At 45.3% G+C, this 12,622-nt stretch overlaps 1 protein-coding gene across 10 annotated transcripts in view; it reads left to right on the top strand.

Moving 5' to 3' along the window:
- Nucleotides 1-12,622, top strand: part of cnot1 (CCR4-NOT transcription complex, subunit 1) — a 277,488-nt gene that overhangs the window by 154,512 nt on the left and 110,354 nt on the right. For 6 of the 10 annotated variants that reach the window (XM_072518616.1, XM_072518623.1, XM_072518620.1 and 3 more), the window contains 2 exons: nucleotides 4,806-4,965; nucleotides 7,758-7,959. In XM_072518616.1, coding sequence (XP_072374717.1) covers nucleotides 4,806-4,965; nucleotides 7,758-7,959 — 362 coding nt within the window. The remainder of the gene's footprint in view (nucleotides 1-4,805; nucleotides 4,966-7,757; nucleotides 7,960-12,622) is intronic. The other 4 variants (XM_072518624.1, XM_072518622.1, XM_072518621.1 and 1 more) reach the window with 1 other exon arrangement.

Below are 12,622 nucleotides of genomic sequence, written 5' to 3'. Positions count from 1 at the left end.
GTTAATATAGATTGTAAATAGCTGAGGTCCCAGCATTGATCCTTGTGGCACTCCACTATTCAATGTCCGTAACTTGAAAAAGCCCTGTTTATGCCCTCTATCTGTTAGCCAATTCTCTATTAATATGTGTTAATATGGTTCACCCAGCTCCATGAGCCCTTATCTTGCCTATGAACTTTTTGTTTATCAAAAAAAACTTTAGGACATCAAGGTACCCTACATCTACTGGTTGGAAATCCAGGTACCTTCCATTTGCTGGCTCCCTTTCATCTACCCTACTAGTTCATCCTCACAACTCTAAACATTGTCAACAGGATTTCCCTTTAGTAAACCCACGTTGACTTGTTCTAATCATACCATACTTTTCGAAGTGCATTATTAAGACTTGCTTAAAGATGTGCTGTTAGGTAATTTGGACATTCTGAATTTTCCCCGTGTACCCGAACAGGCGCCGGAATGTGGCGACTAGGGGCTTTTCAGAGTAACTTCATTGCAGTGTTAATATAAGCCTACTTGTAACAATAAAGATTATTATTCTTAATAGATCCAGCATTTTTCCAAAAATAAGTGCCAGGCTAACTGGCCTGTAGTTCCCGGTTTTCTCTCTCCTTCCTTTCTTGAAGCAGTGCAACATTTGCCAACTTCCAATCTGATGGGACTGTTCCCAAATAGAAGAAATTTAGGAAAATCAAACCTAGCCCACCCACTATCTCTGCCCTAGGGCCCTAGAATGTAGGCTGTCAGATCTTGGCAATTTCTCCGATTTTAGTCCCTTAAGTTTCTCCAATACTTTGTATCTGATTTCATTAATTTCCTTACTACCATCTATTTATGGTATGAAATTTGTGTTTTCCACTGTGAAGATGGACACAAAATATTTGCTCAATTACTCTGCCATTTTCCTAATTTTCCCATGATAATTTCTTTTGTCTCTGCTTCCAAGGGAAAATTGTTAACTTCCTTATATACTTTTAAACGCTCTTCCAATCTGTTTTTATATTCCTGGCTAGTTTACTCATTTTATTTTTTATCATCAATTTTTTGATTTTTAAATTATTCTCAATCCTCAGACTTGCTACTGAATTTTGAAATATTGTAAGCCTCTTAATATACACCTCCTTTTAATATATGCCTCTCCTTTTAACCTAACACTATCGGTAACATCCTGAGTGAGCCACATGTGGATGTTTCTTGGTTTTAAATTTTCAATGGATTCTATTTTTGTTGAAGACTTTGAATTGTTTATTTAAATGTTTCCACCATTCATTTGCCTCCTTGTAGTGTATTTATCCAATTAACCATAGCCTGTAATTGGCTTTTAGTTTAAGATTCTTGTTTGTGATTGGAGGATGTCACTTTCAAACTTAACACGGAATTCGATGATATTGCTATTTCCAAATGGATCTGTTACTATTTTTTTCTTTAGAGTGTCCAATTCATTTTTTCCAATCAATGGGCAATTTAGCGTGGCCAATCCACCTAGCTTGCACATTTTTGGGTTGCGGTGGCGAAACCGAAGCAAACACGGGGAGAATGTGCAAACTCCACACGGACAGTGACCCAGAGCCGGGATCGAACCTGGGACCGTGGTACTGTGAGGCTGCAGTGCGACCCACTACGCCATCGTGCTGCCCTATGGATCTGTTACTATGACTACTAATTAACCCTATTTCAGTACACACTGCTAGATCTAAGCTAGCTTTATTCCCCAATCAGTGCCATAATACATTGCTCCAACAAACAGTCACAAAAATATTTTCCGCACTCCTCTTTTAGATCACTCTTGCCAATTTGATTATCCCAGTCTATATTAAAATTCAAGTCCTCCACAATTCTTGCAACTCATTTGTTACAAGCTCCAATAATTTTTTGTTTAATGCACTGGTATAACGACTATTAAGGAGCCTATGTACTGTTCTTCCTAGTTTTTTTTTTACTCTTGCTATTCCTAGTTTCCATCCACACTGATTAAACATGATTTTCTGAGGCCAGATCCTTTCTCACTAATGCCCTTATGTCATGCTTTCCTATCAAGAATATCCTACCTCCTTTGCCATTGTCTGTCCCTCCGAAATATTGTGCATCCTGGAGTATTTAGTTCCCAATCTTGAACACCTTGTAACCATGTCTCTGTATTTGCAAATAGATCTAAATCATTTACCTCTATTTGTGCTACTAGCTCGTCCATCTTATTGCAGATGCTTTTGCATTCAGATAAAGAACCTTTAATTTAATTTTTTATAACGTACTTTCCCTGCGGTATATAATTTTTGTTAAGCGCTGTCCCTTCGGGGTAGCTCGGTGGCACAGTGGTTAGCATTGCTGCTTCACGGCGTTGAGGTCATGGTTCGATCCCGGCTCTGGGTCACTGTCCGTGTGGAGTTTGCACATTCTCCCCGTGATTGAGTGGGATTCGTCCCCACAACCCAAAGATGTGCAGGGAAGGTGGATTTGCCACGCTAAATTGCCCCTTAATTGGAAAGAAATGAATTGGGCACTCTAAATTTTTTTTTTTTAAATGCTGTCCCTTTCTGTCTCACTCTGTTTGTCTTCACCCACGTTGTTCTAATGGCCGTGACACTGGTCCAAGTCCTGTTCAAGTGAAGTCCATCCCAAACGAAAGGGTATTCTTCCCTTATACAAATTACCACGTCGATCAGGTAACGATGCAGAGATGATCACTGTTGATATTCTGCATTTTAATTTGGGCCCCCAAGTCCTCAAATTCTCTCGGCAGAACATCATTCTTGTTGATTTGCATGTGGATTGCAACGCATGCATCCTCCCCCACTCACTTCAAGTTCCTCTCCACTGAAGAGATGTCTTTAACCCTGGCAACAGGCAGGCATCACAACATTCACAGAGTTCCCGGTCGCAGCTGCAAAGAACAGTATTGATCCCCCTGACAGTACTGTTTGCAACCACGCTCTCCCCAACTTGATGATGTGGCCAGTCTGTTCATGCACCTTGCAGTCCTTCTCCTCATGTACGCCTGTAGCTAGTACCTCGTACCTGTTGAACAAAGTCAGGGACTGAGGCTCCTCCATCATTACATACTGATTTACCTACATGCTTCACTGGCAGTCACCCCCTCTGCAACTCAGACTCCAGCTCAGCATCTCTAAGCTGAAGTTGTGCAAGCTGTAGGCACTTCCAGCGGATATGGTTGTCTGGGATTGCAGTGCATTCCACATACTCCTACATGCTGCAGTAGTGGCCCACCACGAGTTTTGTGATTTCTGTCCAACCGTATTTATTTAATTTGCCCAGTTAAAGTAATAGAACATTGCATTCGCCTGTCTTGGAAACAAAAAAAGAAAAATCATCAATGACTGGAGGCTGACAAAAAAGGAGCACTTCTCTTACCCCTATGCACCGACTTCCCACCTGGACAAACTTCCCAACTACACATGCTGTCTGCATCTCACTCCGTTGGCTCCTCTGTGCATCTCCTTACTCTATACTTATTACCACCCACGCAACGTACTGCACAATTGTTTTATGGCCCTTTTCATGTGCTCCTCACTACTACATGGCCTCTGTGTGGGTTGTCGAGAAGAGAAATTAATGTATTAAAAGATATAAACTGGTAAAGGAATATATAAATATTTTCCATTTACATTGAATTCAACTATTGAGTGATTTGGCACTTATTTCTGAATTGAGTATGAAAATGTATTGTTTGAATTGCTAATGAAGCTGTTGAAATTTGTACTCAACCACATGAAGCTCTGCAAATGTCACCTGCCTTTAGGCATTATGATGCTGAAGCAAGGATTTTTATTTTTGTTTCTAGCAGCACGCAGATGCCTTTTGTAGCTGTGCTGGGTTATTCATCAAATGACTCAAAAGTAGTAATGCAGCTTGTTGACCGGAAAGCCCGGTGTGCATTATAAACGCAGCTTGCGGTTCATATGTTGACGGGATTGACATAATTATCTTCAGATTTTCCAGTTTGTGTGCATATTCTGCAACAGGTTGTGATGAGGGGGAGCATTAGTGATCAGTAAATGCAGGTCTGTCTTTTTGCTGGAATGTCGAATCCCGTTCTAGCTGTTTTGATAGTGCTTGGATGCATTGTTAAATGAATACTGCATTGCCATGGTTCATGTTTTCACACTGTAAATGCAACTGGATGTACAACTCAGATTTATAATCTGTTTTAAAGTGCTTTAATGCTAATCGAGATTGTGGCAGCTAGATTTACTATGCACAACTATCAAACCCAACGGCCTTTGGCTGCAATAAAAAATAGTGCACCTGAGAAAGCTTCTTTCTAATAGTAATGAATTAGCTGTAGGTTTGGCTATGTTGCTGCCTGAACTGTCCCCCAGTTTGAATCACTAGTAGCACAGTGGTTAGCACTGATGCTTCACAGCGCCAGGGACCCAGGTTTGAATCCCGGCTTGGGTCACTTTCTGCGGAGTCTGCACGTTCTTCCTGTGTCTGCATGGGTTTCCTCTGGGTGCTCCGGTTTTCTCACTATGTACCCGAGCAGGTGCCGGAATGTGGTGACTAGGGGCTTTTCACAGTAACTTCATTGTAGTGTTAATGTAAGCCTACTTGTGACAATACTAAAGATTCTAATTATTCAGTATAAATGTGTTTTTTTAACTATGTTACGTAATCATAGTCTATAATCTAATAATTGTTGAGTATGTCTTTTCATCTGGCAAAACTGATCTAAACATTTTAAGTGGCAGCCTGGATTCTTGAGAACATCATGTAACTCTGGACACCTATAATGCATTGCTTTTATTGGGAATAATTCCTGAATGTACTTATGTGTTTCCTTTTCCTGATAGGAGTGTTTCACAGGAACTGTCAGAGACCATCCTCACGATGGTGGCCAACTGTGGCAATGTCATGAATAAAGCCCGTCAACCACCTCCTGGAGTAATGCCCAAGGTCCGCGCACCTAGTACCAGCAGTATAGAAACCATGTCACCTGTACAGGTACAAATAGTTAAGTGGAACAAAATTATTTTCATCTTTTAGGAAGTGTGCAAAAAGCACATTAATGATAAGTTGTAGTTTTATGTATGCAAGTAGACTGATAAAAGACTATGAAAAGTATTATCTTTAAAATAAAGGCTCAAATTACAGTGCATATTTATTTGTAACTTAGCATGGTATAAATACCTGGTTCAATTATCATTTCATTGTAAACTGATGGGTATATTGGCTGATTTTATTTATTTTGATATTTCCTGTTCTAAAGTAGGAATCTATATTGTAATTGTTGGTAATGTGAAACTGAGAGGTTGCTGAGCCAAAGTGGTGATACAGATATTAAATGAGGTTTTTAATCACATGGGTCATATTCCATGAATAGAACAATTATACTTGAATGTAGTGACTTTTATCTTGGTTTACAGCTTATTATTCACCCACCTGTCCATTCAATTGTATATTCAACAAGTGTCCATATGGCACCTTTGCCATTGAAGAATTTTCAGCTCTATGCATTAGCAGGTCAGATTATGCAGCATATGTGGAGACAGAAAGGAAGGGTCATAAGAAGGGTTAATCCTGGCACACACATGCTGCTTGTGAAGCATGAGACTGCCTGCTGACCACTTTCCAGCAGTTTCATTTTTCTTTCCATTAATCTGTTTCCACATACTCCATTGGTCTATGATATAAACATCCCTGCTAATGCAATTGAAAACCCAATGTTATAATTCCGTTTAAATCTGGAACTATCAATCTGGGAAATCTGCATTAGGATGTGATGCAGTGGATTTCCCAATTTCTCAACTGATTGACACCATTGCTATACACATTTTTGTTTTCCTGTGCCTCCATCCCCATCCCACCCCCACAAAGAGCACAATTCCGTTGGGTGAGGAGGTGCTAAACCGTTGCTTCCTCTTGGGCACCTAGCTTCCCCCTGACCTTCATGTTTAATTGTCTGGTATGCCAGTCCCAGTCATTTCTGGATCTGGTGTGAAAGTTCCAGAAGTCCCAATCTACCCAGTTCTAGATGTACATCATAGCTCTTTCCAAAGTGTGCTTGTTGTGGTAGTTTTTGTACACCTGTGCCACCCAATCCCTAGTATAATTTAGGACAGTTGCTTCTATTCGAGTGGAATCTGAGCAGGGTAGAGATGCCCATCCTGGCCTCCATTCCCATCATACTCGAAGTGGAACATTGAGTTCATTTTTGTTCTAAGGAGAAAGCTGAAGCTTCACATCTAGATCTGTCTCTTCGGGCTGTGAGATGAATGTTGTAACTGAATGTCCTTTCCAGAGGGAAAGATTGGCACATAAAGCAGAGAAGACAGATGGTAGGAGAAGCTTGTAGCAAGAATGAAAAAGCACTTGAAGGCAAACGCACTGTCAGCGTGAACAAGTGGCAACTAAGGGAGAGTTCAAAAAAAAATTAATGCTTTTTGTTTTTCATAATCTTTATTAGTAATAATCTTTTTATTAGTGTCACAAGTAGGCTTACATTAACACTGCAATGAAGTTTCTTTGAAAATCCCCTAGATGCCACACTCCGGCGCCTGTTTGGGTACACTGAGGGAGAATTCAGAATGTCCAATTCGCCTAACACGCACGTCTTTTGGGACTTGTGGGAGGAAACCGGAACGCCAGGTGGAAAGCACCGCAGACACTGGGGGAAGCGTGCAGGCTCTGCACAGATGATGACCCAAGTGGGAATCAAACCTGAGACCCTGGCGCTGTGAAGCAAATGTGCTAACCACTGTGCTACCGTGCTGCCCTTGAGAACTTTGCTTGAGAACTTGACCAAAAATATTCACAGAGCAGGCACATCATCCTGAATCTCCCTCACAATCCTGGATTGGGGCATAGAAAAGTGGCCTGGGTTTATGCTCATACTCTTTACTGCTGGAAATGTTTGCGTCGGCAATGGGTGGGAACAGGATTGGATTAGCTTGGTGCCTTCTTTCCCCATGGCCAAATAGATTGCTGATGCTGACTATCAGAGATCACAAATGCACAGTCACAATTTAGACCGTTATAGTGGGCAACCAGCATATTAATCATCTTTATTAATGTTACAAGTGGCCTTACATTAACACTGCAATGAAGTTACTGGGTAATTCTCCTAGTCGCCACACCATGGCGCCTATTCGGATTCACTGAGGGAGAATTCAGAATGTCCAATTCACCGAACAGCACATCTGTCGAATTTGTGGTACTCAGCACTTTTGTGTACCTGTTAACGATACTGAAAGCTCATAGCTCTGTCACGTTAAGTTCAAACACTCAGGATATTAAGAAGATGTTCTTAATTAATGAAGATTTTCTTTCGGCAGGCCTGGATCCAGTTGCATTGCAGAGTAGCCTCCCCATTCTGTTTGAGAATAAATTGTACAAATTAAATGATACTGCCGTCTTACATACAAAGGCCTTCCTCTTCCATGCTCTAGTCTCCACTTTTGTATTCCTTGATTTCAAGAGTGAGTTTATTGGAGCCTTCCGTCACTCATAGCATAGTCTGTGCTTCGTGCTAGCAGTAACATAAAGGTCTTATAAAGATAAGACATTTCTGAGCTAGGTTGGGGCAATTATAAGGGTTGGGGGAAGGGGCATGGGAGAGAAACTGGGGTAAGAGATTGTAGATAATACTTTGATATACTTTTTTAAATAGAATTCATTTAAACAAGGGTTTTGGTACCTTGAACTCAGCCAAGAATGTATTTACATTTTTATTAATTTTCTCTCAAAATCTGATTTTTTTCTTCCACCTCGCCCATTCCCCTTCTCACCCCATCCTCTCATTGTAGATTGACTCTTTGTCTGGCATGGCTTCGTTGACCATTGGTGGATCAGCTGCATCTCTCACTCCAAGTATGCAGAGTTTCACTACTAATTTAAGTTCTGCATTCAACACCCCTCAATCACCAGCAAAAGCCTTTCCTCCACTCTCTACACCAAACCAGACAACTCCTTTCAGTGGAATTGGCGGTCTTCCTTCTCAGCTCCCAGGTTAGACCATCCCAAAATTTCTCACGTGACAGTCTGTTGTGGTCAAATGTAATTTAATTTATGTGCTTACATGGACAGTGTTTACATATAAAGTTTTCTCCACTCTATGAAGTGACTAAATTAAATTTAGTGTAAGGCAATACACGCTATTGCAGTAGCATTTTAAACATTGCAGTGCAATGTTTTACCAGTTTAGTGAGCCTTGCACAAGGTGGAAATAGAGGGAAATACTAAAATCTACTCTTGAGAACTTCCTCAAAATAGCATTATTCATTAGCTGAGGCATATCACTGGTTTCTATCATACAATGACTAAATCGCCAACTGCTCAGCTGTTGGTGATTTCCATAGTTTGCTGCAGAAATACAGCTGACTTTGTACATGGCTAATTTTACAAGCTGATTTATTTTCATGTGCCGTGTAGGAATGGCTTGCTTTTTGAACTTATTAAGAACTATTTTGTGTACTTCCGGGTGCGGCTATGCAGAGCTAGGTCGCATATTTGGTAGCTCCTGCTTGGAACGGACTTTTGGCCTCGTTACAGGGCCCCCACGGCATTTGTTTGCCATTTCCCGGTGTGGGAAGAAGGCTGCAGCATTCCCCCGACAGTGTCCCCCAGGAAGGGTATGTCTCTTGGTTGCGAGACACGGCAGAAACAGTAAAAGATTTGGCTGCAACTGCAGGATAAACAGGGCCTCTTCCAGCATGCAGGCGGGGGAAGGGCAAGCTTAAAGCTGCAAGCTGACCTGAGGGCCTGTATCAAAGGTGAATTCTAGCAGCAGAGGGAACAACTGTGAAAAGACCTCATCAAGGCCACTGAAGGGACTTCCGGTTGCGGTGATGCCTAGCTAGCCGCACGCTTCGGCGGCTCCAGCTCCGACGGACCTTCGGGCTCTTTTAAGAGCCCCAACGGGGAATTTTTCGACGACGCAACCCGGTGTGGGGTGTGTGAGAAGGGAGTCCCGTCCCGTTCTCCCCCCCCCCCCCCCCCAAACGAAGGAGGAAAAAAACGGCGGCGGCGGCTGCAAGCGCGAGGAATCATCGACCAAAGGGTCAGAAAGAGAGAAGTACAAGATGGCGGCGGAGAAAGCGCAGGCGACATGGGGGCCTGAGCAGGATGAAATCGTGAGACGGTGCGTGGAGCTGCTGAAGAGGGAGGTGCTGACCCCGATGCTACAGGCAATTGAGGGGCTCAAGGAGGCATTAAAGACCCAGGAGACTGAGCTCCGCGTGGTGGAGCAGAAGGTGACCAATATTGAGGACGAGATCCTGGGCCTGGCGGTTAAGACTCAGACGCATGAGGCACTTCATAAAAAGTGTACTGAAAGGATTGAGGCCCTAGAAAACGGAGCGCGAAGGAAGAACCTTCGGATACTAGGTCTCCCTGAGGGTGTGGAAGGAGTGGACTGTGGAGAGTACGCAAGTAAGATGCTGAGCTCACTGATGGGTGCTGAGGCCCCTGCGGGCCCCATGGAGGTGGAGTGGGCAAATCGGATTCCGGCGAGAAGACCAAAAGCGGGAGAACCACCGAGGGCGATAATCGTGCGATTTTACCGCCTTAAGGTCAGAGAAGAGGTCCTGAGATGGGCTAAAAAGGTGCGGAGTAGCAGATGGGAGAATGCTGTGGTACGGATATACCAGGATTGGAGTGCGGAGGTGGCGAGAAGGAGGGCGAGCTTCAACCGAGCCAAAGAGGTGTTGCATAAAAGGAAGGTGAAGTTTGGGATGCTGCAGCCGGCAAGACTATGGGTCACGTACCAGGAGAGACACTATTATTTCGAGACGGCGGAGGAAGCATGGTCCTTCATCAAAGAAGAGAAATTGGACTGGAACTGAGGGACTGATGCTGCAGGAAATGTTATTGTTATTGTTTTTGTTAATGTTAAGGTGGAAGTTAATTGAGAAGTAAACAGGGAAGGGGGGAGACATTGGGGAAATGTGGGCGCCGGTGAGGGGGGAAAGACGGGACATAAAAGACGGGACATAGTCGGAGAATGGAGAAGGAGGGGGGGGGAGGGGAAAGGGAGCTGCGCCATAAGAGGCGGGTCAGGTAAAGGGATGTTCCTGCGCCAGAAAGAATAAGGCGGAAGACAGGCGCAAGGCGGATGGGAGTCCCCCCACACGTTGGGGGGGGGGGGGGGGGTCGAGGAGTGAACAGGAGTAGCCGGGGTCAGTTGAAGTCAGCTGACTTACGGAAGTGATATGGGGGGAGCAATCATGCTCGATAGGGATCTAGCGGGGAGGGGGGGGGGGGGGGGGGAACAACTGGGTTGCTGCTGCGGAAATCCAAAAGGAAATGGCTAAAGAGTGGGTGGGCGGGGATGGTGTGCGACGCTGGGGGAGCGAGCGGGAGCGCGGAGGCGGGATATGGGACTGGCCTAGAGAAGGTAATGGCTAGTCGACATGGGAGGGGGGCAGGTAGCCCCCTAGTGAGGCTGATCACGTGGAACGTGAGAGGCCTGAACGGACCGATAAAAAGGGCCCGAGTGCTCGCGCATTTGAAAGGACTAAGGGCAGACGTGGTTATGCTCCAAGAGACGCACCTAAAGGTGGCGGACCAAGTTAGGCTAAGGAAAGGATGGGTGGGACAGGTGTTCCACTCAGGACTGGACGCAAAGAACAGAGGGGTGGCCATTTTGGTGGGGAAACGGGTAGCATTTGAAGCAAAGAACATCGTAGCAGATAGCGGAGGTAGATATGTAATGGTGAGTGGTAGGCTGGAGGGAATGGAGGACGTGTTGGTTAATGTGTATGCCCCAAATTGGGACGATGCGGGATTCATGAGACGGATGCTGGGGCGTATACCGGACCTGGAGGCAGGAAACTTGATTTTAGGAGGGGACTTTAATACGGTGCTGGACCCGGGGCTAGATAGATCCAGCTCAAGGACCGGAAGAAGGCCGGCAGCGGCCAAGGTACTTAAGGGGTTTATGGACCAAATGGGGGGAGTGGATCCATGGCGATTTCTTAGACCTAGGGCTAGGGAGTTTTCCTTCTTCTCCCATGTCCATAAAGTGTACTCCCGGATAGATTTTTTTTGTGTCGTTGATCTCTAGGGTGGAAGAAGCTGAGTACTCAGCCATAGCGGTTTCGGATCATGCCCCACATTGGGAGGACCTGGAATTAGGAGAGGACAGGGAGCAGAGAACACTCTGGCGATTAGATGTGGGACTGATGGCGGATGAGGGAGTGTGTGCAAGAGTGCGGGGGTGTATTGAGAGATACCTGGAGGTCAATGACGACGGCGAGGTCCCTGTGGGAGTCGTCTGGGAAGCATTAAAAGCGGTGGTCAGAGGAGAGCTGATCTCTATTGGGGCCCACAAAAGGAAAACCGAGGCCAAGGAAAGGGAAAGATTACTGGGGGAGATTTTAAGGGTGGACAGGGAATTTGCAGAGACCCCGGAGGAGGAATTGTACAGGGAGAGGAGACGACTCCAGACGGAATTTGACCTTCTGACCACCAGAAAGGCGGAGGTACTGTGGAGGAAGGCACAGGGGAGGGGGTATGAATATGGGGAAAAGGCTAGTCGCCTGTTGGCGCATCAATTGCGAAAGAGGGCAGCAGCGAGGGAGATAGGAGGAATTAGAGACGAAAGGGGAGACACGGTGCGAAGGGCAGGAAAGATAAATGAGATGTTCAAGACCTTCTATGAGGAACTGTATAGGTCTCAACCCCCAGAGGGAGAGGAGGGGATGCGGCAGTTCCTGGACCAATTGAGGTTCCCGAAAGTGGAGGAGCAGGAGGTGGTAGGCCTGGGGGCACCGATTGAGGTGGACGAGGTAATTAAGGAACTGGGAAGCATGCAAGCAGGGAAGGCCCCGGGGCCAGACGGGTTCCCGGTGGAATATTACAGAAAATATGTGGACTTGTTGGCCCCGTTGATGGCGAGGACGTTCAATGAGGCCAGGGAAGGGGGGACTCTACCCCCGATGACGTCGGAGGCGACGATATCGCTAATTTTGAAGAGGGACAAAGATCCGTTGCAGTGCGGGTCCTATAGACCTATTTCACTATTGAACGTGGACGCCAAATTGCTGGCAAAGGTACTGGCATCGAGGATAGAGGACTGTGTCCCGGGGGTGGTGCACGAAGACCAGACAGGGTTCGTAAAAGGGAGACAACTGAATGTTAACGTGCGACGACTATTAGGGGTGATAATGATGCCCCCAGTGGAGGGGGAGGCAGAGATAGTGGCGGGAATGGACGCAGAGAAGGCATTTGATAGGATGGAGTGGGAGTATTTATGGGAAGTGTTCAGGAGGTTTGGGTTTGGGAACGGGTTTATTAGCTGGGTTAGACTTTATGGGGCTCCGACGGCAAGAGTAGTTACAGGTCGACATAGATCGGAGTATTTCCGATTATATAGGGGAACAAGACAGGGATGCTCGCTGTCTCCATTGTTGTTCGCGTTGGCAATTGAACCTCTGGCCATGGCATTGAGAGACTCCAGGAAATGGAGAGGGGTGATTAGAGGGGGAGAAGAACACCGAGTCTCGTTATACGCAGATGACCTATTGTTATACGTGTCGGACCCAGCGGGGGGGGTTGATAGAGGTTATGCGAATTTTGAGGGGGTTCGGGGAATTCTCGGGGTATAGGCTAAACATGGGGAAGAGTGAATTATTTGTGATACATCCAGGGGACCAGAGTAGAGAGATAGAAG

This window comes from Scyliorhinus torazame, chromosome 10, assembly GCF_047496885.1.
Source record: "Scyliorhinus torazame isolate Kashiwa2021f chromosome 10, sScyTor2.1, whole genome shotgun sequence".
Taxonomy (NCBI): domain Eukaryota; kingdom Metazoa; phylum Chordata; class Chondrichthyes; order Carcharhiniformes; family Scyliorhinidae; genus Scyliorhinus; species Scyliorhinus torazame.
Note: the sequence above shows the minus strand (reverse complement) of the source record. Positions and strands in the feature narration are given on the sequence as shown.